Source organism: Maylandia zebra, linkage group LG8 (genome assembly GCF_041146795.1).
Source record: "Maylandia zebra isolate NMK-2024a linkage group LG8, Mzebra_GT3a, whole genome shotgun sequence".
Taxonomy (NCBI): domain Eukaryota; kingdom Metazoa; phylum Chordata; class Actinopteri; order Cichliformes; family Cichlidae; genus Maylandia; species Maylandia zebra.
The window spans coordinates 16,042,699-16,065,377 of record NC_135174.1 but is presented as its reverse complement, the minus strand read 5'-3'; the positions used below and the strand labels follow the sequence as shown (position 1 = coordinate 16,065,377).

General features: G+C 40.6%; 2 protein-coding genes across 8 annotated transcripts in view; one reads left to right on the top strand and one right to left on the bottom strand.

Moving 5' to 3' along the window:
- LOC101484050 (MAGUK p55 subfamily member 3) overlaps positions 1-17,882 on the top strand; it is a 26,560-nt gene extending 8,678 nt beyond the window's left edge. Inside the window, exons 2-20 of one of the 4 annotated variants that reach the window (XM_012916107.4) lie at positions 5,272-5,433; positions 5,728-5,846; positions 6,687-6,764; positions 6,860-6,940; positions 7,358-7,495; positions 8,940-9,021; positions 9,435-9,520; positions 9,617-9,691; positions 10,392-10,588; positions 10,693-10,757; positions 11,240-11,257; positions 11,543-11,584; positions 13,317-13,382; positions 13,604-13,762; positions 14,820-14,900; positions 15,663-15,756; positions 15,886-15,994; positions 16,566-16,685; positions 17,209-17,882. In XM_012916107.4, coding sequence (XP_012771561.1) covers positions 5,397-5,433; positions 5,728-5,846; positions 6,687-6,764; positions 6,860-6,940; positions 7,358-7,495; positions 8,940-9,021; positions 9,435-9,520; positions 9,617-9,691; positions 10,392-10,588; positions 10,693-10,757; positions 11,240-11,257; positions 11,543-11,584; positions 13,317-13,382; positions 13,604-13,762; positions 14,820-14,900; positions 15,663-15,756; positions 15,886-15,994; positions 16,566-16,685; positions 17,209-17,388 — 1,827 coding nt within the window. In that variant the 5' untranslated portion in view covers positions 5,272-5,396 and the 3' untranslated portion in view covers positions 17,389-17,882. The remainder of the gene's footprint in view (positions 1-5,271; positions 5,434-5,727; positions 5,847-6,686; positions 6,765-6,859; positions 6,941-7,357; positions 7,496-8,939; positions 9,022-9,434; positions 9,521-9,616; positions 9,692-10,391; positions 10,589-10,692; positions 10,758-11,239; positions 11,258-11,542; positions 11,585-13,316; positions 13,383-13,603; positions 13,763-14,819; positions 14,901-15,662; positions 15,757-15,885; positions 15,995-16,565; positions 16,686-17,208) is intronic. The other 3 variants (XM_012916108.4, XM_024803469.2, XM_012916109.4) reach the window with 3 other exon arrangements.
- psmc5 (proteasome 26S subunit, ATPase 5) lies at positions 17,881-22,500 on the bottom strand. Of its 4 annotated transcripts, none has more exons than XM_004575430.3 (12): positions 22,366-22,500; positions 20,449-20,523; positions 20,289-20,358; positions 20,101-20,198; positions 19,958-20,014; positions 19,574-19,804; positions 19,215-19,341; positions 18,931-19,121; positions 18,488-18,586; positions 18,300-18,410; positions 18,127-18,213; positions 17,881-18,049 (listed from the first exon to the last, which is right to left on the bottom strand). In XM_004575430.3, exons 1-12 carry the CDS (start codon positions 22,387-22,389, stop codon positions 17,996-17,998), a joined length of 1,224 nt encoding a protein of 407 aa, XP_004575487.1. In that variant the 5' UTR covers positions 22,390-22,500; the 3' UTR covers positions 17,881-17,995. The 4 variants fall into 4 exon arrangements, with proteins under 4 accessions (XP_004575487.1, XP_004575488.1, XP_012771564.1 ...); XM_004575431.5 differs by having other exon boundaries at positions 20,449-20,520; positions 22,366-22,436; XM_012916110.5 differs by lacking the exon at positions 22,366-22,500 and adding an exon at positions 22,134-22,330.
- Between the last annotated feature and the right edge of the window lie 179 nt (positions 22,501-22,679).

Sequence of the window (22,679 nt, the reverse complement as noted above, 5' to 3'; positions counted from 1 at the left end):
CCGATTTAAGCACTTTGTAGTGATGGGGGTGAGGGCTACTGGGTGGTAGTCATCGAGGCTTGATGGTTTGGAGTTTTTGGGAATCGGGACGGAGGTGGAGGTAGATTTGAAACAGGCCGGTACTACAGCGTGGACCAAGGACAGGTTGAATATATCTGTCAGCGCTCCTGCAAGCTCCCCAGAACACGCTCTGAGAACACGCCTGGGGATGCCATCAGGACCTGCAGCCTTGTGGACATCAATCCTGCTCAGCACCGCTCCTACATCGGTGAGGGAGAGAGTCAGTGGTTGGTGGTCCGGAGTCCCCTCTGCTTTAGTTGCAGTTGTTGGATTCCCTTGCGCAAAACAAGCATAAAAGTTGAGCTCGTTGAGGAAGGAGACATCAGAGGATGTGGGGAAGGGTGCGATGGTCCTGTAGTCTGTAATGGTCTGGAGTCCTCTCCACATACGTTGGGGATTGAAGTCGGAGAAGTGTTCTTCTACCTTAAAAAAAATGATTCTTTTTGTTTTAAATGTGGCCCAATAGACTTCTGATGATGTTTTTCTAATGTTGCACAAAGTCATCGACTTGTTTTTCAGATTCTGGAATAAGTAGTGGAATAGAAGTGAAGTAGAGCATAAATTTTAGACTTAACTGTATTTTCTAAAGTTGTACAGCTTTTCCTCCATTCATACTGCATCAAAGTAACAGGAAAGCAAATAAATAACAGAAACTATGCTACTTTTTCTTATATTAAGATAAGTGTGGCGTTAGGCTTCTTTATTAGCAGAAAAGGCAGTTTTTGTTCTGCTGGCTGTCATAAAGAAAGCAAGTTGAGCTTTGAATTAGCTTACTTTTCAGACCTGGGCCGCATGCCACAAAGCACATTCGACATAGCCAGGGTATCTTTCCATTATCTGGATTCACTTATACCAATGTAAACGGTCACACAAAGCTGCTTATCCACATGCTAAATTAACGCAGGGTTTCTCATTCTAGCTATGAGCAGGTTCATGTGAAAGGGAAGACATTGGCAGCAGTTAACCAATCACAGTGGCTGATTTTACACAAGAAGAAACGCATAACGCAGATTGAAAGCAACACAGATGCTCCAGACAAACAGTGTGTGTGAAAGGAAAAGGTACTGAACATTAGTTTAGAATCAAATCTCTGTATGAATGCTCGACCTTTAAGTGCTTTGGTCAGCAAGACTGGAAAAGACCTGCTGTATTACAGAATTTTAGTCTATTTGAAGCCTACAAGCAAAGCCAGATAAGAGGCTAACTGTGAAAATAACAGGCGTATCAGAATCACAGCTGAATCATTAAGGGAAATCTGATGATAAGAGTATTTTATTAAGTTAATTGGTGTTTAACAGTCTGAGAGCAAGCAATGAGTATATTCTTTAAGAATATACTCAGAATTTAAATACAGGCTTGGTCTACATGTGAATTTAATTGAAGATCAGCAAGTAGAAACAGGTGCACTGTTTTTCAGATCCTGTATTAATCCTGTTGTGAAATTGTTTTTAGCAGTTCTGCTGTTGATTTCTAACATGACGGCTGCACATCAGAGCTCTGAAACTAAACTGGATCTATTTAGACATTTAATGTTATATTAAATTTTATAGATAAGGTAGGTGCAGGATCATATATTAATGTTTATATAATAATACAATGTTTTTGTTTGTTTTACTGGTGACAGGAGGGGGGGGGGGGGGGGGTTAAGGAATAAAGTTGCATCCAAGAATCTGTCCTATCCTGCTCATCAGGATAACATGAAGACTTTAGACACTACTGGAAAATTCCCTCCTATCCTCCGACAGAGGTCTCAGGAATCTTCTCAAGATGGTCATGCTGTTTCTGGAGAATCGATTGGTCAGTAGGCAGTGATTTCACACCTCTGATCTCTAATCTGAAACATAACCTGCTGCAGGGCAGGTTGAGTTCAGTGCATGAGTTACCATGGTGATTTACCGTGGTAAGAAGTGAACCACCTTTGTAGTACAGAAAACCCAGAGTTAGATTTAGACTTATCCAAAGGTTGACTTTGAAGTTTGGGCTCTGTCTCTTGTACGGTCTGTGGTGTAAAGTGATGCGGAGAGGTGAAAGTTTGTGTCGTGCTTGGTTGACATTTTTCTAAACACTGCTTTGGATGACTGGAATAAATTTTAGTCCAGTGTAGATGGGAAAATATGCATTATACAACAAAGAAATGTCTTTTATACATGTGGAGAGCTGGCAGAGATTCTTTCAAGCTGTGAAGAAAATGTGCAGAGATTTAAAAAAAGACAGCCCTTTGTTTAACTAACATCCTTATTCATCTCCATAGAGATGCTGGTTTACTCATATACGTTTATGTGATGGGAATGAGTTGATTGTAACACAATCGGCTGCATGGCCTCTCAGCACTGTCGGTAATGAAGGAATGTGTGTAGGATGAGACTGTGAAGACTCTGCATACACACTGTGCGCTCTGCTCACCTGGTATTTTATGAGTCTCTCCCACAGCTGTGAGCTAAGCTCAGAGGGGAGATTTAGCCTCCCACCTACATAGCCAGCAATTCCAGGAGCAGTTATGAGGGTGAGCAGGTATGTAGCAGCTGGTCTGTGGGAATAGCTGCTCCACCTGCTGCACTAATATAGGGACTGTTAATTAAAATAAATAACAGATGCCAACAGCTCTAGAGGAAAAGGCATAGTCCAGTATTAAGAGACATACAGTTTTCTTCTTGTATTAAAGGTTTTACCAGCATGGTCGTGGTTGACCATCATTAGGTTTATATCGACAGTTTTTGCCCTTTTAAGTGACAAGAATGCGAGGGTTCGTGATTGGATGTGAGTCAGGTGAGATTGATTTTTAGATTAAGGGAGAGTTTTCTGGGTATCAAAGGCTGGTTTTCTAAAATAATTGATTTTTTATTTTTCCTTTTAAGGAAAACTAGAACATGACAGTGGTAATGAAAACTGCTTTCATTGTCAGAATTAATGACTGGACTTCCCCCCTGACTCTCTGCCGCAAACTCCTGGAAAACATCAAAAACAAAAAGGTCAGGATGCAGGTTGAAAAATGAATGAAGTGGAAAAACTAAAAAGGAATGGTTGTTTCGCAGAACTATTGTTTTTTAAGTCTCTCAAAAGGATTACCTGTCAAGTCTGTAACCTCATCTGACTCAGCAGGATTCATCCCCCTGACGGTCAAGCTAAAGGCAGAATGTGCTCACAGCAAGCTGCATTAGGGATTGCATGGCCACTCTCTGGTCATTCATTACCAGTATTTATAACAGCCAGTAATTTAAAAGCAAAGAGAAACACCCTTCAGTCATGTCATCTGTGCCATTGCATAGTTTGTCCACCAGAGGGCACTATACAACCTCCTTATTGGCAACAACCAGCTGATCTGAGCAGGCTTGGGCAGAGTAAATGATGAAACACAACAAATTTTAGAGAAATCTGTTTGTTTTGTGTGTCAGAAAGAGGAAAAAACACATCTGCCAATATGTCTGTGTATTAATTTTGATCTTAAAAATCTGTTTTTATTACCTACTGAACATTATGATTTACCTGGCCTGTGAAGTAACTGTCAAACTTAACTTGGGCATCTTGTTGGAAACAAACAGCCAGTTTGATCAGACTTGGTTAGAGTTTTTTCTCGGAATAAAACAATAAAAAATAACAACTCTGGGCCTATATCTTAAAAGTTCATCCTCTCCTACAGAGTCCTGTGATAAATTGGTCTGTCCAGGGTGCACTATGACAGCCTGGATAGGTTCTAGCACCCCACAATCCTGAACTGGATAAATGTGAGAAAAGAGGGATGCATTACAACTGAAATCTGGCACTTGAATGTCACATCTGCAATGCTATTTCAAATTGAATGCCCATAGCTTGCAGTTTCTCAGCTGTGTTGGTAACTGTCCTGTTGGAGGATGAACATTGGGCCAAATCTAAGCTACTGGGCTCTCTAAAACAAGATTCATTAATGACATCTTAACTCGTCTTAACTCTTTACTTACACTTCAAAATCAGTCAATGAGGACCAATCTAAACATTTAAACATAAGGCTTCATTCATTTTCTTCCACTTTATCCAGGACAGCAGGTGGCGTGGTTAGCACCATCACCTCACAACTAGAGGGTCCTGGGTTCGAATCCATCCATGTTCTGCCAGCGTTTGAGTGAGTTCTCTTGAGGTGCTTTAGCTTAATCCCCCATTCCAAAGACATGCATGTTAGATTATTCCACACTGGCTGTAGATGTGAATGTGAGTGCGGCTGGTTGATAGATTGGCAGCCTCCAGAGTGTGTTCTTTCTTGGCCTGTGACAGCCAGGATATTCAGCCCAAGGACAATTTTCTGAATGCCCTGCAAATAAAGTAGAAGCTCTCCATCTAAACACGTATTCTGTTTAGTCTGCAACCTTGATCAGGATTATCCAAAAATAGCTGGTTTTGCAGGTGAAGCTTGCACCACTTCAGCCACATGTGTTCATTGGCAGTTAATGAGGAGTGTGGTTAAAAATGTATCTGGCAGTGAGAAGGGAAGCCATGTATGATGATTGCACATGAATGATTGTGACAAAAGTATTCTAATATACAAAAGACCTGAATGCAACATTATTAAAGACTTTCATTACTCAATGTGAAACAGCTCTGTTTAACTGCAAAAAGCTTATCAGTCACTGATACTATAGTGTTGTCATGGTGACAAGGTAAAGAATCCTATTGGACAAAAGTGCCTGGTATCATTATCTGACCTTGCTTCTCTTCAAATGAGCAGTCGCACAGTTTGAAATGAAATTAATGCTTTATGCCTCGGTAATGAGAGCAAATATTAATTATACTGGAACTTGAGTGCAGTAATGGGTCTATTCATCACTGTCAAAGCAGGACTGCCCTTTGAAAAATGTATTCAGATTTGGGTATTGGTTTTAAATGACCAATTATGTGCTGCGTGGAGTTCGCTGTCCTCTCTGTAAGCTTCACAATCAACCAGACGTTTGTTGCCAGGGACGTTTTTTAAAAGAAGCATATCTGTTTGTTTTTGTTCTCTTGTTTAATCTTACAGTGAGTTAAAAATAATGACATTCTGATAATAACACAGTAAAAGATCCAGAACCAGTGCGTTTAGTCACATGCACATGACTGCCAAATATCAGGTGCTGGATGCAGAAATAGTACATGAAGTTGCAGTGCACAGAGACAAATCTCACAATGAGTCCTGGGTTTCTTAATGGCGCTCTGAGGCGTCCTCACTGATATGGCCGTATGTTGTGTTCTTTGTTTTCATCCCAGGTTGTTCTCTGTGATTCTGTCTCGGCCTCATGTGAGGAACAAAACAAAACAGAAGAGGGAATTATTTGAGAGAACTGTTTCCTCTCTCCCCCTCCAACCTCTCCGCAGCCTCCTGCCGCCTCTGAATGATTGAAGCCATGCCCATCGTATCTGCAAGCACAGGTATATGTGCTCAGGCTCGTTCATGGTCTGAAGCTTTTTATGTAGTTATGAATAAATTATGTGCTGGAATAAAGCATTATTACATTAATGTGGATAAACTGTTGGAATTTGAAAGGGGGGTGATATGGAAAAGCATATTATTATAAACATCGGTGAGCTAAAGAGAGAATCCATACAGTCTCTTTGTTGATGAAGGTGGTTATTATGTACGATGCATTTCTAGATAGAAATTGTTCTTTGACTCAGTCATAAATATACAGCATGATTTCTTTTTCTTTTTTTTAAATACTCAAGGGCTGCATGAGATCCTGGCTCTGCTCACGTCTCAGCTTCACCCTGATGCCAACCACAAAGAAGACCTGGTCTTCCTCAAAGATGTCTTCAGCGAGAAAAGCATTGGATACCTCATGAAGGTATAGTGGATACATCAGAGTAGAAGTGACTACTGTATTTGTGATTCAGACATTTTATTTATTTATTTTTTTTCACACATGCTGGATTACTGAACATGCACATTAAGTTTAATTGCTACGGTGTAGATGACATCTACTCATGGGTCACCGCTGAACCATGAGTTGTTCCAAAACCGTCCATCTACAATTGGATGTTGGACACAAAGCACAGAAAAAAACTCTGAAAGTGTGTGAATAGGTGAATCAGACATGTTGTGTAAAGCACTTTGAGTGCTCAAGTATAGTCAAAAGAGAGCTATATAAAAACCGAACCATTAACTGAGTGGATGCGTGACTTACTTTTTCCTTCCTGTCAGCTTGAAGCAGTTTGATTCTTCTCCTCTGACATCAACAAGTCATTTTCACCCAGTGAACTGCCTCTCAGTGGATATTTTCTCTTTTTCTGACTATTCCCTGTAAACCCTAGAGATGGTTGTGTGGGAAAATCCCGGTAGATCAGTAGAAATACTCAGACCAGCCTGTCTGACACAAACAATCATGCCCTGTTCAAAGTCACTTAAATCGCATTTCCTTCTCGATGTGATGCTCAGTTTGGACCTGAGCGGGTTGTCTTGACCTTGTCTACATGTCTGCATTGAGCTGCTGCTATGTGATTGGCTGATTGGATATTTGTGTTAACAAACAGTTGAACAACTTTACCTAACATAGTGGCTGGTTATAAAACGGTACACATCATATATGATGGTTTTTTGTTGTTGTTGTTGTTGTTGTTGTTGTTGTTTTTCATTAAAAATTAATGATCTGCATTTGTGGTTTTGTTGCTTCTTGCTTTACATCCAGATCCATGAAAAACTGAAGCAGTATGAGAAACACAGCCCCACTCCAGTCCTGCACAGTGCCTCCTGTTTGGCAGAGGATGTAAGTGCAATTAGAAGTGAATATATATTTTCTCTGGTGACTAGAAGAATACTTTGAAATACTTAAAGCAGTAATTTTCTGATTTCAATCACCAGCTAGCAGAAGAGCTTCAGAATGGGCCACTGGAGGATGATGAGCAAGAACTGTTGCTCCTCTTGAGCACTCCTCATCTCAAGGTGTACACGCGCACACACACACTCAGCCTTTTTCAGCCTGCGTAAAGAAGCTGTTAAATGCTAGACCAGGTTTGATCTCTTTAATAATGCTGCTTCACAGTATTTTTGCCCTGCACACCTCTGATTTTTCCACATTTATTACATAACACCACCGTCAGAGCTGTCTGCACCCCTTCCCCATCCCCTAGACACACACAAGACTGCCTAATTACTCTGATCAAGTGATTATGCTCAGGTTATTGGCTGTCTGGGAAGCATTCTGGGAATTGATGATAGCTGTGGAATCAGAACGTTCATTTTATTCCCTCAGTTTTCTTTTCCCCAGAAATCGGGTATGTTTCCTACGTGCTGTAACCTTCTTTTCTGGATCCTTTTATCTCTGTTGATCAAGCTCCTAAATCTTGGCTTGTGATTCAGGCAGTGCTATCGGCTCATGACACAGTGGCTCAAAAAAAATTTGACCCTGTGCTGCCACCACTCCCAGACGATCTGGACGATGACCTGGAGGAAGAGTCTGTGAAGATCGTTCGGCTGGTGAAGAACAAGGAGCCACTGGTAAGTGTCTAAGGGTGCAGTTTGGCTTTTCATTAAACTAGTACCTGCTTTTTGAAAACTACTGCTAATGAAATAAAAGAGAAATGAAACAGATTCAGTAAATCAGATTATAAGAAACGCGCACAAAAAAGCAAAGAAATATTCCTACTGAGTATCAAATATGTGCTGATGATTGATATTAGATTTTCCTATGAAGGTGAAATCAACATCTTTATTTGAACCTGTTCAATTGGAGTTTGAAACAACTTTATTAAGGGCATCGATAAAGAGGAGCAGTCATACTCGTATGTGGAAAAGATCAACCCCAACCTGCCGGCACCCACTGCTTCATTCACAAGTTAGAACCTGTGTACAGGAGGCTGTAGAAGACATTACAGAGCCGGGTCATTTTCAGATATTTATTGACTCTTAAACTGGTTGCCTCCTTCTCCGTCCAGAGGTTTTCAAACGTTGGTAAAAGAGGGCGATGTGCTGCAAATGACGCTCTGCAGTATAGCAGAAAAAAAATCATCAAAGCAGATTATTTTTAAGGAAGTTGTTGTAGTGGGGTATTAAACCAACAGCTGTCTCTTATATAAGTTGTATAACTTACTAATACTTTGATTTGTCGGTAAGAAGAACAAAGTGCTACGTAAATGCAAGAATGTTACACTGTACAACTTGAAAACCTCATCCTGTCCTCAAGAATTTTACTTTAATGAACTTCAATGAACAGTCTTGGATAAATCTGAAGTATGAATGAGTGTCTACGAAATCCACAGAAAAAATATATACGGCTAATGCGATCCTACTTTTTATATCAACAAGCAGCTAGCTGTAGATTAGACTTTGGCTGAGTGTAAAATATAACCTTCAGAAGTTTTGTCAAAGCCTCACAGACCACTTGGTCCATAGGGGAGGAACTGTTAGCTTGGCTGTTTCCAGATTTAAGACTGTTAAGCTAAGCTAACTGTCTGCTGACTGCACCTTCATGCTGCGAGTACACAGACATGAGATTAGTGTTTATCTCTTCATCCAGCTCTCAGTAGGAAAGGAAATAAGTACATCACATTTTCTAAAGTGTCAAACTAACACATGATTTACTTAAAGCTAAAAATGTAACCCAGAGTAGCAAACAGTGATTGAAGCTAAAGTGGGCTGCAAATTTTTTGCTTGATGCAGCAATTAGAAAACCTGTAATTACAGCATTTAAATGTCATTAAATTGCATGAACTTTAAGTAGAAGCACAAACAAGTAGGCAATATTGATGATGGGGTATCAGACTCTTCATTCACGTACCATTTTGACATTTAGCTTCAGTCAGTTATTGATCTTTCCAATTACAACTAGCTGCAAATTGGGAGCCTCTTCCTCCAGTCGGAGGATTAGGCCAGCTTAGTGACTTTGGGATGAGATTTGCTATGAATACATCTTATTTATTAATGTGCATGCTTGTATAAACAGGGAGCGACTATTCGGAGAGATGAAGCAACAGGAGCTGTAATTGTGGCCCGAATCATGAGGGGAGGCGCAGCTGACCGGAGTGGTGAGACTGAGTTTGCAAAACATTTCTACTGAACTTTAAATGCCAGATATTTTTATGTGGAAAATCAAATGCGTAATGGAACAGCACTATTGTATTATAATATCTCTATTACCGTGGATGCTAACGCTACCCAGTGGGACCTTCTTAGCACTACTGATATACTGAGAGAGATGTCAGTAGATTACATTGCGTAACCCTGTGAACTGTAACAGAAATCAAATCCATGAGATTAGTGCCACGAGATTGCATATTTTGAGAATATAAACTAGGTTTGCGTCTGGATGTTGCCATAGTAATGTTATCGACATACTGGCAACACAAAATCGTCTTTTGTTCACATTTCAGGTTTGTATTCTAAGAATTGGGCATTTCTTTAGCTGTATTCCCCCTGCGTGCTGTGCTTGTGTTTCCAGGTCTGGTGCATGTAGGGGATGAGCTTCGAGAGGTCAACGGAAACCTGATAACCCACAAAAGGCCGGATGAAATTAGTCAGATACTGGTAATAAATGTGGAATCGGACTAGTTCAGATACTATGATTCTTGTAGCTGGCAGCCGATCATTGTGGTGCTCTGTTGTTGTTGTTTTTTTTTTTAGTCCCAATCACAAGGCTCCATCACACTGAAAATCATCCCAGCTGTTGCAGATGACGATAAAATGAAAGAAAGCAAGGTTAGGAATGCTTGCTGCGTGAGTACGCAGGCTTTTCTTATGGACGGTCACAACCACTCAGCCCTTCATCAAGGTTTATTCACATGTATCCACTTTACTTTTCTTTACCTTGCCCTTTAGTGTTGCGTATGAGCAAATGTTTGATTGTGCAACTTGCAGAATTACAGAACTGTGGAAAAAAAAAAATAAATAAATGTCATGATCCACCCCTCATTTAAAAAATAAAATAAATACCCCAAACCATGGCAGAGCCTCCACTCACTGTTGTATCTCTCCTGGTCTCTTTTGTGCAAACTGATAACGATTGGAATCAAAAATGTAATTAGGGTTCATTACTCCATATGACCTGTTGCCACAGATTTTCTTTTTCTCCAGTCCATTTTCAGCTTTCTTTCCTTGGAATAAAAGCCTGATGAGGCTTCAGCGACCAGTTGTTGCTTCAGCCTGTGTCAGATCTCAGCTGGATCTTGGATCTGTGTCAGGCTGATAGTAACAAAGTGTCTAAAGATACAGTTTAAAATTGTTATTGGCTTAGTCGTCTGTTAGGTGTAGACACACTGACAAGTGGCTCAAGACTTTTGCACAGCGCTATATGTGTATTCACCAAAGTATCTTACACTTTTCTGTATATAATGAATAAAGTTAAATAAATACAGAGATGATAAAGTTTTTAACAGAATATTCCTCCTTCTTTTTAAAGGTCTACATCCGAGCTTTATTTGATTACACACCTTTTGAGGACAAAGCAACCCCGTGCCAAGAGGCAGGACTCCCCTTTAAACGGGGTGACGTTCTTCAGGTTGTTAGCCAGGAAGACCCCACCTGGTGGCAGGCCAAGAGGGTGGGCGACTGTAACCTGCGTGCTGCCCTCATCCCTTCAGTGCAGTTTCAGGAGAGGTAGCTTGCATCAAGTCTGTGTATCAGATGTTAAAAAGCTGCCTTTTTTTTTTTTTTTTTTAAATCAGTAATACATTTTTGAAAATGTTTGTTTTTCTTCCCAGGCGACTGAGATACAGGATGAAAATGGGTTCCGTATCTGCTCCCATTTCCCCAAAAGCTCCCACATGTAAGCATTACTTACTATATACAAGCGCAAATGTTTTAGACTCTTAGATCTCAACACACATCTTCTGTTGTGGGTCTAATCTATCCAAGGAGGTCCTAAAAGAGAGATTATAAAGAGAAGGAGGGGATCAAAGATTAATCTCTGAGGGGGGGAAATGCATAATCCATCACTTTAATTTCCTAAATCCAATTTAAAAGATGAAATGATGCAAGTCCTTTTCTTTCATCAAAAAGATGCAGTAGTAAAATGGTTTCTCTCCTTTAAAAATCTGATTATCCAGTTATTCTTAATTTAAAAAAAAAAATTAAAGTCTTTCCTGTAGAGAAAGAAGATGGTTGAGGATCTCCAAGCATGGATACAGTGACAGTTATGAGACTGCATTGTGAATTTGAGAGAGCTGAATGTACACTAGGGGTCGCTGAATAGTCTATGTCACACTCTACAGTGATACTGTGTATTATTCCTTGCTTTGCTAACTTCAGATGAACGGGCCGATAGAGGTACGTAGAAAACCCCTCATTTTAGCAACCATCTCTCATCCCCAGTTTGGACTGGCTCCATGTTTTTCTTGCCTGAATTTCTGTATGAAATTCTCATCGACCCATCTGAAACACAAATTTTGGTCACTTTCCTCCTCCCCATCCACACTGTGTCATGTTTTGCCTTTACAGTTTCTTTAATTGCCACAAATCCTCTCCTAACCTGCTGTGTTCTCACGTTAAAGTACCCCCAACACCTCCTCCCTCCTCTTACCCTGTCTTCTCTTCCCGATTGCCATCCAACAGAAGACTGTGACAATAAGAGTGCTGTGAATGGAAAGGACATAGGTGAGCAAGCACAATCAGTGAGTTTATGTTAATCACTGCAACATCACATCTTTCGCTCAGTCTGTGTGCTAAGCTTTTTCTTTTCGAGTGTGTATATTATTCCTCAGATTGTGTGAGACTGGATTGCTTTGGTTGCTTCATTGATTATTGAGGGTTAGGCCAGATAACCGTCAAACAGAAAACAGTCCACGTGTGTGACCACTACACAAGAAATTCTCACCAGTAGGTTGGCCAGGCTTCCAGGATGTGACTGTGCTTCAGTGGGTGTTTGTTCACACCATTTTGACCTTCTTTTTTTTTTTTTCTTTTTTTTTCCTTCCTCCCCTAAACCATGTCCACACCCATCTATCCGCTAGAGCTGAATTATCTCTACAGCTGCCTTAATGTAGTGTGATTTCATTTAGACATTCCTGTAGTGGCAACTAGGGTGACCAGTTTCCAACAAACTAAACATGGGGCAAAAGGGTATGTTTGTATGAGATAATATGGGATACTAATGCTGAGAGGTAGTGTAAAATGTTCATGTATCAAACTCATTGCAGTCATTGAGTCGACCATAAACTCCTCTGTGTGTATTCCAGAGTCAAATGTGAGGCTGTCTGTCCAGCAGCGAAAGCTTGGCACAAATTTGGTCACACAACAGGACACTGAAGTCCAGCAGCAAAACTACAGCAGAATGGCTGAAAAAGAAGAGTCGCTGTACTGAATTATGGGGTGTATTTAGTTTTTTCACAGATTGCATTGAGTCCTATTTAAAAACTTTGTTTCACCATAAAGAATATCATTTTTATGGTCCAATAGTGGAGTCTTAAAGTTGTTTATTCCACTTTTCTAATTGATCCTTTTTAGTTCACCTAATGAACTAAAACTACCCAACTTTTCTTTGATTATCAGCAGGGATCAGCATTTTTTGAGCAAACATTTCTACTGATTCTCACGTGTACTGTGGTACTTAACATCATATTCTTGTCTGTGCAGAACTGAACAGTAACCAGAAACTGCATAAAAGCTCAGTGTTTCAGTCTCTCATATCACTGTAGTGTAATTGTAGTTGTAGTTACGCAGTTTTTATGTGTTTTTTGTTTTTTCGTGGTCTTTTCCATCATATTGTGCCAATAACTGAAGTGAGTTTCTCATTGAGTGTGGCATTGATGGTAATACAGTGACATGTGAAACTGCACTTGGGCAGTGTTGACTTTTGGAAATTGGAGCCAGAGAAGAAAATGATTGATGAGCAGTAACACATGAATGGGGAAACCTGGTCACCCAGTACTATAACCATTTTTTGTGGTTTTTAAATGAAACACCTCAGCAACTTCCTGATGGATTGCCATCGGGTTTACTGCACATCCCCATGTTCCGCTTAGGATAGGATGTAAACAACTTTAGGAACTCAAGTTTCTGTAGTGCCACCATGAGCTTAGATTTTTTTTTTCCTCTGTAAAAACAAACAAATTTTAATATAAATATAGCCTGTCAGGGTATGATTAGACTGGCAGGCTTTTTGCCCTGCGTGCTACAGCCATCGAGCTTCTCAGTGTTCGTGTGGCGCCTCATGCCATCTCATTGTGCTGCAAATGGCCCGTCATCATGCGTCATGCTGCCATGATTACCCTGTGCTTTAAGAAGTTAGACACAGCATGCATGGCTTCTGATCGTTTTATTCTGTTTGAAAAGAAATAATAAAATAAAACTTAAGTTGCTTTACTTAATGGTCTAATATAAGTTGTAGTTTCTCCCAAGAGTAAGGCAGCCCCTGCCTTCTGTGGCCATGCTTTCTCATGGGATTTTTACTCAGGTACTCTTACTGATATCTAATGTTGTTGTCCACTGTGTGTGTCTTGTGTGATACTGTTTTGACATGCGATTTTCAGCTACCTCAAACCTGTTTCTTAATATCAAAGTGGCAGAGCGATCTGCAATACATGGGCAGGATTTTGGTGTATTTATTGGATTTGTATAAGTGTGGATCAGTGCAGTAGCATATGTACCCTAAGGCTACCTTCATGTCTCTAACAGCTAGCCTACGCAGAAGTTTCCGCTACAGGAAAGATCGCCAGGGTTCTCCTGGTGAAGCGCACACTCCTGACGCCAATCACACAGAGTTCCTGATTTACGAGGAAGTCGCACAATATTTTCCACGTCCTGGAGAGAGACCTCGCCTTATAACACTCATAGGTTCGTCAATTGGAGTGAATTTTAACAGCGATGAAACTACAGTTGTGATGAGAAATTCAGATACAGGCATCACGGGTTATGAATGTCATGGTACTTTTGGGATTTTAATTTAACTGTTCTATATGTGCATAAACTCAAATCTGTGTTTACAATGTTAAAATAGTATTTTAACTTGACACGGTGAAGTCATCCTCAAAATTCTTTAGGATGTTCAGGAACCACCAGGAGTCAAACCTGTCATGAAGTGGAAACTGCTGGAATAGCAGCGTCACAGTGGAGTGAGTTTTACATCACTATGAACTGAGAGCGCCGACCAAGGACGAAGCCTCTGTTCCAAAATTGACTTCATCAAACTCTTTGTGGACTTTATGGATAAAGCAAATGCCTTATGGACAAGAGTTTCATGGTTAGATGAGACCAATATTGAGCTTTATGGCAGTAATGACCGTTGGTATGTTTGGACAAGTAATGCTGAGGTTTTCAAACCTGAGAACACTGGTGGAGGTAGCATCATGCTCTGGGGCTGTTTGTTTGTAATGTTGGTACGTTACACAAAGCGTATGGAATCGTGGAGGAAGACTACCTTCGAATTAGAATCAGAAAAACAGCTAGACAACTGAAACTTGGGCACAACTGGATGTTTTGGAATGGATAAAGCAGGCTAATATGATTGTGAACCGGCCGTCGAAAAAAACACGACCTTAACCCCATTGAAAGTACGCTCAAAACCAGCCAATTTAAATCAACTTTAGCCTTTCAAATTTAAAAATCCAAATATTAGTGTGTATATCAATGTATAAATTTTGCCCTGTGAGAAAATCCAAAAAGATTCAAACTTGTGCACAAACTTCTTGGGATTTTCTTTAAGAGATTACAGATGTATGCTGTACAATCATTTCATCCTGGAAAAAGAACAGTTCAAAGAAATCATTAAAAACTCCAAACTACCATGTTATTCATGCCCACAATGAGTGAACTTTTGGCCAGATCTATACACACATGTTCCAAGTTCATGATCATCTTATATAAACTAGCTATGCTGTTTGTATGGTCATAGGTTCACTTGGAGCACGGATCGCTGAGCTCAAACAGAAGGTGATTGCTGAGAATCTGCGGCGGTACGGTTTGGCTGTGCCTCGTAAGTGTTGTTTATCTTTTCTAATTGACTGTAAGTGTTTGCACTGAATTCATAAGAGTGAAGTAAAAGAGCTTTCGAGTGAGTATAAGGCACTTTGTTCTTTGGCACTTCGTACCTGCAAACGCACTCAACCTTTACATTTCTCTCAGGAAACTCCCATAATTTGCGTGACCCTCAAAATATTACACGAGTTTCCAGATTATTAAACAAACAATCCACACACCACATACCATTCCAATTCAGTTTTGTTAGTTATGACGCCATTTCACAACAGCTGTTCCTTCAATGCTTCCAAACCCGTCTGTCGCACCAACCTAGCAACCCACTGCCTAATTCAAGGGAGGTGTGTGCATCTAATCTCTGCACAGGCAGACTGTGAGACGGTGAATCATTTAACGTCACCATCATAGCTGCTGTTTTCCCCAGTTTAACTACTGTGACGATTCAGTACGAGAGACTTTAAAACACGCCAAAATAAACGAGTCATACATGGAGCTTGTTGATGTCTGTGACAGGGAGTTGCAGACTTTGGTGTAGTTGGAAAGATGTTCACCTTTTAATAACTCACTGGCAAAACATAAAAAATAGGATTGGTACCGACTGAGACAAGTATCTCTTTGCAAGTTGATTTTACAGTAAACGCACTGCTTTTTAATGTAATCAGTATCGAGCTTAATGAGATATCCAGAAACATACAAGCATCCAGTATCTTGTGTCTTATTTTCCAACTTGCGCTTTCTGCTGACCAACGGCGCCCTGAAGACACCACTCGAGCCAGGAAGAGTCATGAGAGAGAAGGAGTGGAGTACCACTTCATCAGTAAAGCTGCTTTTGAGGCAGACATCCAGAATGGCAAGTGAGTGCTGGGAACAATGTTTTCTGATGAAGTGCAAAAAAATTTTAGAACACAAAAGGGTTAATTGAAGCGTTTCAGCATTTTAGTTAATTTAATTAACTTGTTAGTGGTAATGATGTGTTTCTGCAGGTTTATTGAGTACGGCGAGTATAAAGAGAATCTCTATGGCACCAGTTTGGACTCCATTCACAGAGTTTTGGATCAGAACAAGGTCTGTCTGGTGGATGTGCAGCCAGAGGTAAGTGTTTTTAAAAATTATGGTAGGTGACACTGCCAACCAAATACACTTCTCATTTAAATCGAATTTCCTCTGTGTCAATGTAAAAGTGCCTTCTTCTTTAAAAGAAGTAAAGACAGCAGGTTGCATATTGGCCACATCGTGCCATATACATGTGTAATATGTGCAATATTGGAATACATTTCATATTATGGTATTTTCAAATGAAATTGGATTGATCTGTTGCCTGCGTCCAGACCTGTGAAGCTTTCCGGAGCCTATACAGGAGATAGAAATGCATATCAGGCAAACTGACTTTTCACCTTATTTTGTGCAACTGTCTGCCAACATAAAACCAATAATAAATCATCAAAAATATGTTTATTTTAACATTTTTAGTGGCTCACAGGCTGTTTCTATTTGCTTCAAAAAGAATATCCTCTCTGATAATTGTGCAGTCTTTTATACTTAGACATTGATTTGACTTTATATGGTCTTCTGTTTGTGCAGTATATCTTCTCAGCATAGAAAAAGCTCTGTGGGATTTTTATATGGGAGTTTGTAAATGGCTGATTGGTCTTATCACATTCAGGCATTGAAGACTCTCCGCACCGCTGAGTTCAAACCATATGTCATCTTTGTAAGGCCTCGCATCGGTGATGGTCAGGGAAAGCAGTTTGGCTCCTCTTCCTCACTCAGCGTAGCGGTCACGGTGAGTGATCCCACATCAAACCTGCCAGACGTGCAGTACACTTTCTGGGCTTATTAATTGATGGTGGAATATAAATGAAGCTTAAAAAGGCTTAGTTCAGGTTAAGGTAATCTTGCATTGTTTGTTTTGTTGAGAAAGGAACCATATCAAAAGGCTGATTGAACCTCAGTAAATAAAGCTTTTCTTCACATGGCATGCATTTAAACTCAGTGTGTGAGTATTTTATGTTTAATATAAACTGCTTAAAAAGTTAAAGTTACTTAGTTGTACAAACACACAGCCAAATATGTTGGTGTCTGTGAAGGTCATTTGAATACAGTGAAGTGAATGAGCTGTGTCATAGTATGGTATGCTGGTACCAAAAATCGTGCCACGTTCAAAAAGTCACATTTTGACAATATCTGCATGTCAGCTCTGAGGTACTGAGTAAGAATAGAGAAATTACATATGGTCATTAGTTTAACTTCGGCTGTTCTCTAGCAGAGTGTATTAGCAGCTAAACACTTGTCTCTCTTCCTCTCAGGACGATGACTTGCAGGAAATGAAGCAGTCGGCAGAGCAAATGGACGAATGCTACGGCCACTGGGTCGACTACGTGTTGGTAAAGGAAGATCCAGCTAGTGCCTTAGCAGAGCTCCAGGTTGTATTGGAAAAAGTACAGATGGAGCCACAGTGGGTGCCTGCGTCCTGGGTGAGGCGCTAGCCAGCTGACCTTCCAAATAGAAAAAGAGGACAGAACTGTGGTGTGCCTCTGAAGGTGCTGAGCATTTGGACTGATCCAGTGTTTTACTGCCGTGTAACCATTCCACAAATGAGTGAGTCACTGTAAAAGAACATCCAACAGGCCTGTTGCAGAGTGGTCAGCATAGAATGACCACAGTAGTCAGTGCTGGTGTACATACCGTATATCCTGATAGTGCAGTGGCTTTATATGAGAAAGGTATGTAGTACAAGCATGCAGGACAAAGTTCCTACAGCAACTTATTGTCAAAAACATCTGCACTCAGTGTGGTCAGCTATGTAAGCCCCCTATTATAACAGCAGCTATAATGTGAAGTGCCATACTGAATATGTTAACTGTAAAGCAGAAATCTGAAGACCATATGACTGATTTTGCTTTGACAAAAGTTTGAGTTTAGTGAAATGGGTTGAATTTGTCTACATTTGCTTGAGAAATAAAACAAGACCAACTCTGTTTATTGGGGAAACTATTTTACTGACTGATCACACTCATGAAACAATTATAAACCATAAACAAAAGGGAAATATACATATGTGGTTGCATTGTGTGCTAGAATACACAAGGCCTTTTACTTCCAAAGCTTCTTGATGGACATGTTCTTCTCACTGTCTTTCTGCATGACCTGATAAAGTAAAACTGCGTTAGTATAGTGCAAGACGTGAACACTGCATTCAAAAATTAGCTTTAGGTTATACTGACCTTTGCCACCGCCATCTCAAAGTCCTCCTGAGTGACGTGCACTCTCCGTTCTCTCAGAGCATACATCCCTGCCTCTGTGCAGACGCCCTATATAATACACAAATGCAGTAGGGGAAATTTAATGATGTAGTTCCTCATCTAACGCAGCTTCCATTTAGCAGGTTAATTCTTACCTTAACCTCAGCACCAGAAGCTCCGGGCATCAACTCTGCAATCTTCCTCAGGTTAATGCCGCGAGTCAGATTCATCTTCCTGGAGTGGATCTTCAGGATATCCAGACGGGCCTGTGGGCGCATAATTAAGTGTGCTTAGATACAAAAAACTCAGCATGTTTGAGTAAACACGCTAAACGATTAACTACCTCTTCATTGGGAGGCGGAAACTCGATCTTCCTGTCAATCCTGCCTGGCCGGAGCAGAGCTGAGTCCAAGATGTCAATACGGTTAGTGGCCATGATGACCTGCAGAGATGGACGACATACTATTAAGTATATTTGAATAATTGGGGTTATTTAATACTTTAACTCCCATGTTTGGCACTCATGAACATTTATTTAACAAATGCAGCATTACTTGTTTCAAAATATTATAAAGGTCTTCTGTAGTCATCAGCAACTTTAGGTGATGCTGGTATATAAATAAATACCAGTTGTACCACAAAATGTCATTTATGAATAAAGAACCTATACAGCAAGCCGAAACGTCATCAGTGACGCATGTATTAAGAGGCTGTCCTGTGCACATAACACTACACCTCAGTGTTCATAGTAAGGATATGAGACTACACAGTGATCCTCTGCAGTACCTTGATGTTCTTGGTTGCCTCGAAGCCATCCAGCTGATTGAGCAGCTCCAGCATCGTCCTCTGCACCTCACTGTCCCCGCCTGAGCCTCCCTCCAGCCGAGATGAGCCGATGGAGTCTATCTCATCCATGAAGATGATGGACGGAGCATGCTCTCTTGCCATGACAAAGAGTTCTCGCACCATACGGGCACCTGCGGAAAGCCAGGGAGAGATCAACCAAAACCAGTTATTAAAAACATGGGGATCAATTCGATCCCAGTGTACAGGAAAGAAAAGGCACGCACCCTCTCCGATAAATTTCTGGACCAGCTCTGATCCAGACACCCTGATGAAGGTGCAGTCAGTGTGATGGGCCACAGCTCTGGCAAGGAGGGTCTTCCCTGTACCTGGGGGGCCATAGAGCAGCACACCCTGCAAGCACAAAGGAAAATCTGAACCACCTACACAGATGCAACAAGTGTAGCTTTAGTTAACCAATTTAATCAAATTATCTTTTTCCCCCCTCTCTTTGCTTTTCATGTTTTAGGACTGAAATGAATGATGGGCAGGCAACAAGACGAGAAAATGTGTCAAAGATATAAATATAAAACCCTAAGAGAAACTTCTGAAATTCGTACCATCGGCTCTCTTGTCAAATACCCACCTTGGGCTGGGCAATGCCTAAAGCCTCGAACAGCTCAGGGTGTTTGACGGGCAGCTCAATCACTTCTTTGATCTCCTTGATCTGCTTATCCAGGCCGCCGATCATTTCATAGGTGGAGTCCGGCACCTTCTCCACCATCATGAGGGACACCAGAGGGTCCACCTTGTTAGGAAGGATCTTGTGCAAGGTGTAGCTGTCGTTACGCAGAGCTACACGACAGTTTGGAGTCACCTAGTGGCAATTTGACAGAAATAATAACAGAACAGTTTAGGTTTCCTGATTCCTTGTACTTATTTTAATGAGTAAAATGCATTTTTTTCTCGTTTAGCTCCATCATACTTTACAGTAAATATTACAAATGGACTCAGCTTTTATAATACTCACATCATTGATGTCAATGTTTTTGTCCACATCCACCACAAACTTTCCCTCTGGATGCACCTGAAAATGATGAACAGACATAAATTTAAACTATCCACGACTGATTCAAAAAGAAGGATGCTGCATGGTGAATGTACACAGCATACCTTAACTAGCACTTTCTTTTTGTCCATGACCCTCACCACCTCTCCCACGTAGGATCCCTGTTCCTGTAGTAGCTGCAGCTCCTCACGAAGGAGACGCACTGAGACCAAAGTAACAAAGGAAATGTCTGACTGTGTACATCAGAATGACACAATTCCCAGTAATGTGGCAGGAAGATGAAGCACCATACCTTTGGCATTGAGCTCATTTCTCTGTGCCTGCAGACGTCTGAGATTCTGACTCTTCTCGTTCACAGTCAACTATGAAGAAAAAAAAAAAGCAGGTCAGGCATGATGGGCGAGCATGCGTTAAAAAGCAACAAAAACAAAAATGATTTTTCATTTCCTCACCTGCAACTCTTCTATCTTAGATAAGTAGTACTGCCGCAGACCTGATCCACCTTTACTCTCCCCCATCTCCATCTGCTAAAGAAACACATTGCAACATGGTGCAACTTCTTCACAGTGAGCTCTTGAACATTTAAATATGGCATATTTAATCTCCTAGGACCTGGCATCCACATATGTGGACATCACATTTTGGGTTATTTAGACCAAAATAGTCAATTTTGCTCCACAAGGGCCTGATATCCACTTACGAGGACATAATACTGCTACTGTTCTATTGAAATTTTAAAGGAATATCCTCATATGTGGCTCTCATTTTTCTTAGAAACAAAAATTAGGTTAAAAAAAAAAATTCTGGTAATTCTTTATTTTTACATCCATCGGGTCCCAATCAGCCCAAATATCAAAAAGAAATTAAAAATGCATGCTGTGGAAGAGTTCGGGTCTTAGGAGGTTAAATATGCATTAATCAATGACTGCGTTCATAAGCCATCAATTTTGTTTCATTCTTGTTTTAAGATAAGAAAGTATGTTGGCCAGTTGATTGCTATGCTGCCTGCCAATTTGTGTTAGTGATGATGATTTTGATAGCAAAAAAACAGCAAACTGGGTCAAATGAATTCTCACTGATGAGAAGTGCTTTTCCTTTAGTCCCCATTTCCAACTTAAAAGTCGTCCATCAAGTGTGGTATGGTGGTTAACACTGCTGTATCACAGCAGGAAGGTTCTGGGTTTGAATCCAGTCCAAGGTGGTGTAAGATTAATTGGTGACGGTGTGAATGTGAGCACGAATAGTTGTATATATGAATTAGCCCTGCAAAAGACTGGCGACCTGTCCATGATGTACCCTGCTACTGGCCCTATGACAGCTGGAATAGGCTCCAGCCAAAACGCAATGCAGAGACGTCACTGTGTACTCTGTATACCCTCAATATGAAGCAGCCTCTATGCATACAGTTTTAGTTAGGCAGATATCTCCTGAAGGATGCAAACTACGTCTCTTTTTCTTACTATAGCATTTACGCCACTACATTTAAAATTAAAGATTAAGATACCAATTATATAGCAGCCTACAGACTTATGCTGTAAAAATACTGAAGAACTGTAAAAATTTTCCCGCGAACATTATTTTAGATTAACCCAGCAGCATATAAATCATCTACATTAGCTTTTTGTGGTCCCGAAAAGTCCAACGTACATGCCCGATGAGAGGATCTTATGTTGGACAATGCAAAGTACACAACCTTTATCAGTAAATAGTGTATGTCGAGCTTGCCATTATCTAATATTATAGAAGAAGAATAGAAATGCACATTTGTCCAATTTTCATTGATTAAATTGGTGGACTGAACTGGTTGAAATTGACCACTGTTTACATTAGCCATTAGGCCTAACCTGTAGCACCAACACAGGAAATATCTTTTAGGCAAGGAATTAAAAACACAAACAAAAAAAAACAACCTATGTAACAATAAGCGTTAAAGTGTGTGATGCTAACTTTCTCCCAACAATTACAGTTCATTAGCAAACTAACATCAGTTAGCTTACGTACAGACGTGCACGTATATTAATAAAGTAACGCTTGGCGTTTCCCATATAATAAACTCAGATATATCTCTCTCATAATATGCTGAAATAAGCACCCCTGTGTGGTCAAAAAAGCTAAGAATAGAATAAACTGTCCGCACCTCGCTGCCAGTCATCGTGAGAAGCTAGCTGGGTTAGCTACAATGAGACAGCAAACCGGCACAATCGCTGCTTTCAATGAAGTGACGTTTCCGTTTTTACACTGAAGTCCCGCATCCTTCCCTCAAACAACCGATTTTGAATAATCTATTAGACCCACAGCAAAACAGAAACGTTTCCTTCGCATGGCAGTCATAAAAGCAACAAAGCGGCAGGAAAAAAAAATACACCTACATGATCAATTCCGTCCACCTCCATCTTGAAATTTCTACATCCGGTTAAAGCCACTGCAGACCAGGCGCTATTTCCGGTACAGCGTCTTCGTGGTATTTCTTTGATGTATAATATATACAAATGCAGACACCGCCACCTACAGTCCATTTTAAAAAACTACACCTTTAAAAAAATAATTCCAGGACGTGTGAGGACAGCGAGACGGTGGTGAGGTGCGCAGTAGGAGTGGCAGATGGGTTCAAGGTGGGGGTGGGATTACATCAGGAATCTGCTCTGAGACCCTTAATGTTTGCAGTGGTGATGGAAAGATTAAC

Excerpts from the sequence above, each read along its gene's own strand:
- psmc5 (XM_004575430.3), bottom strand. The coding sequence starts at position 22,389 with ATGGAGGTGGACGGAATTGATCAT. Across the intron at positions 20,199-20,288 it reads AAATGAGCTCAATGCCAAAG|TGCGTCTCCTTCGTGAGGAG; the intron begins GTATGGTGCTTC and ends CTTTGGTCTCAG. Across the intron at positions 18,214-18,299 it reads CTTCTGGTGCTGAGGTTAAG|GGCGTCTGCACAGAGGCAGG; the intron begins GTAAGAATTAAC and ends TGTATTATATAG.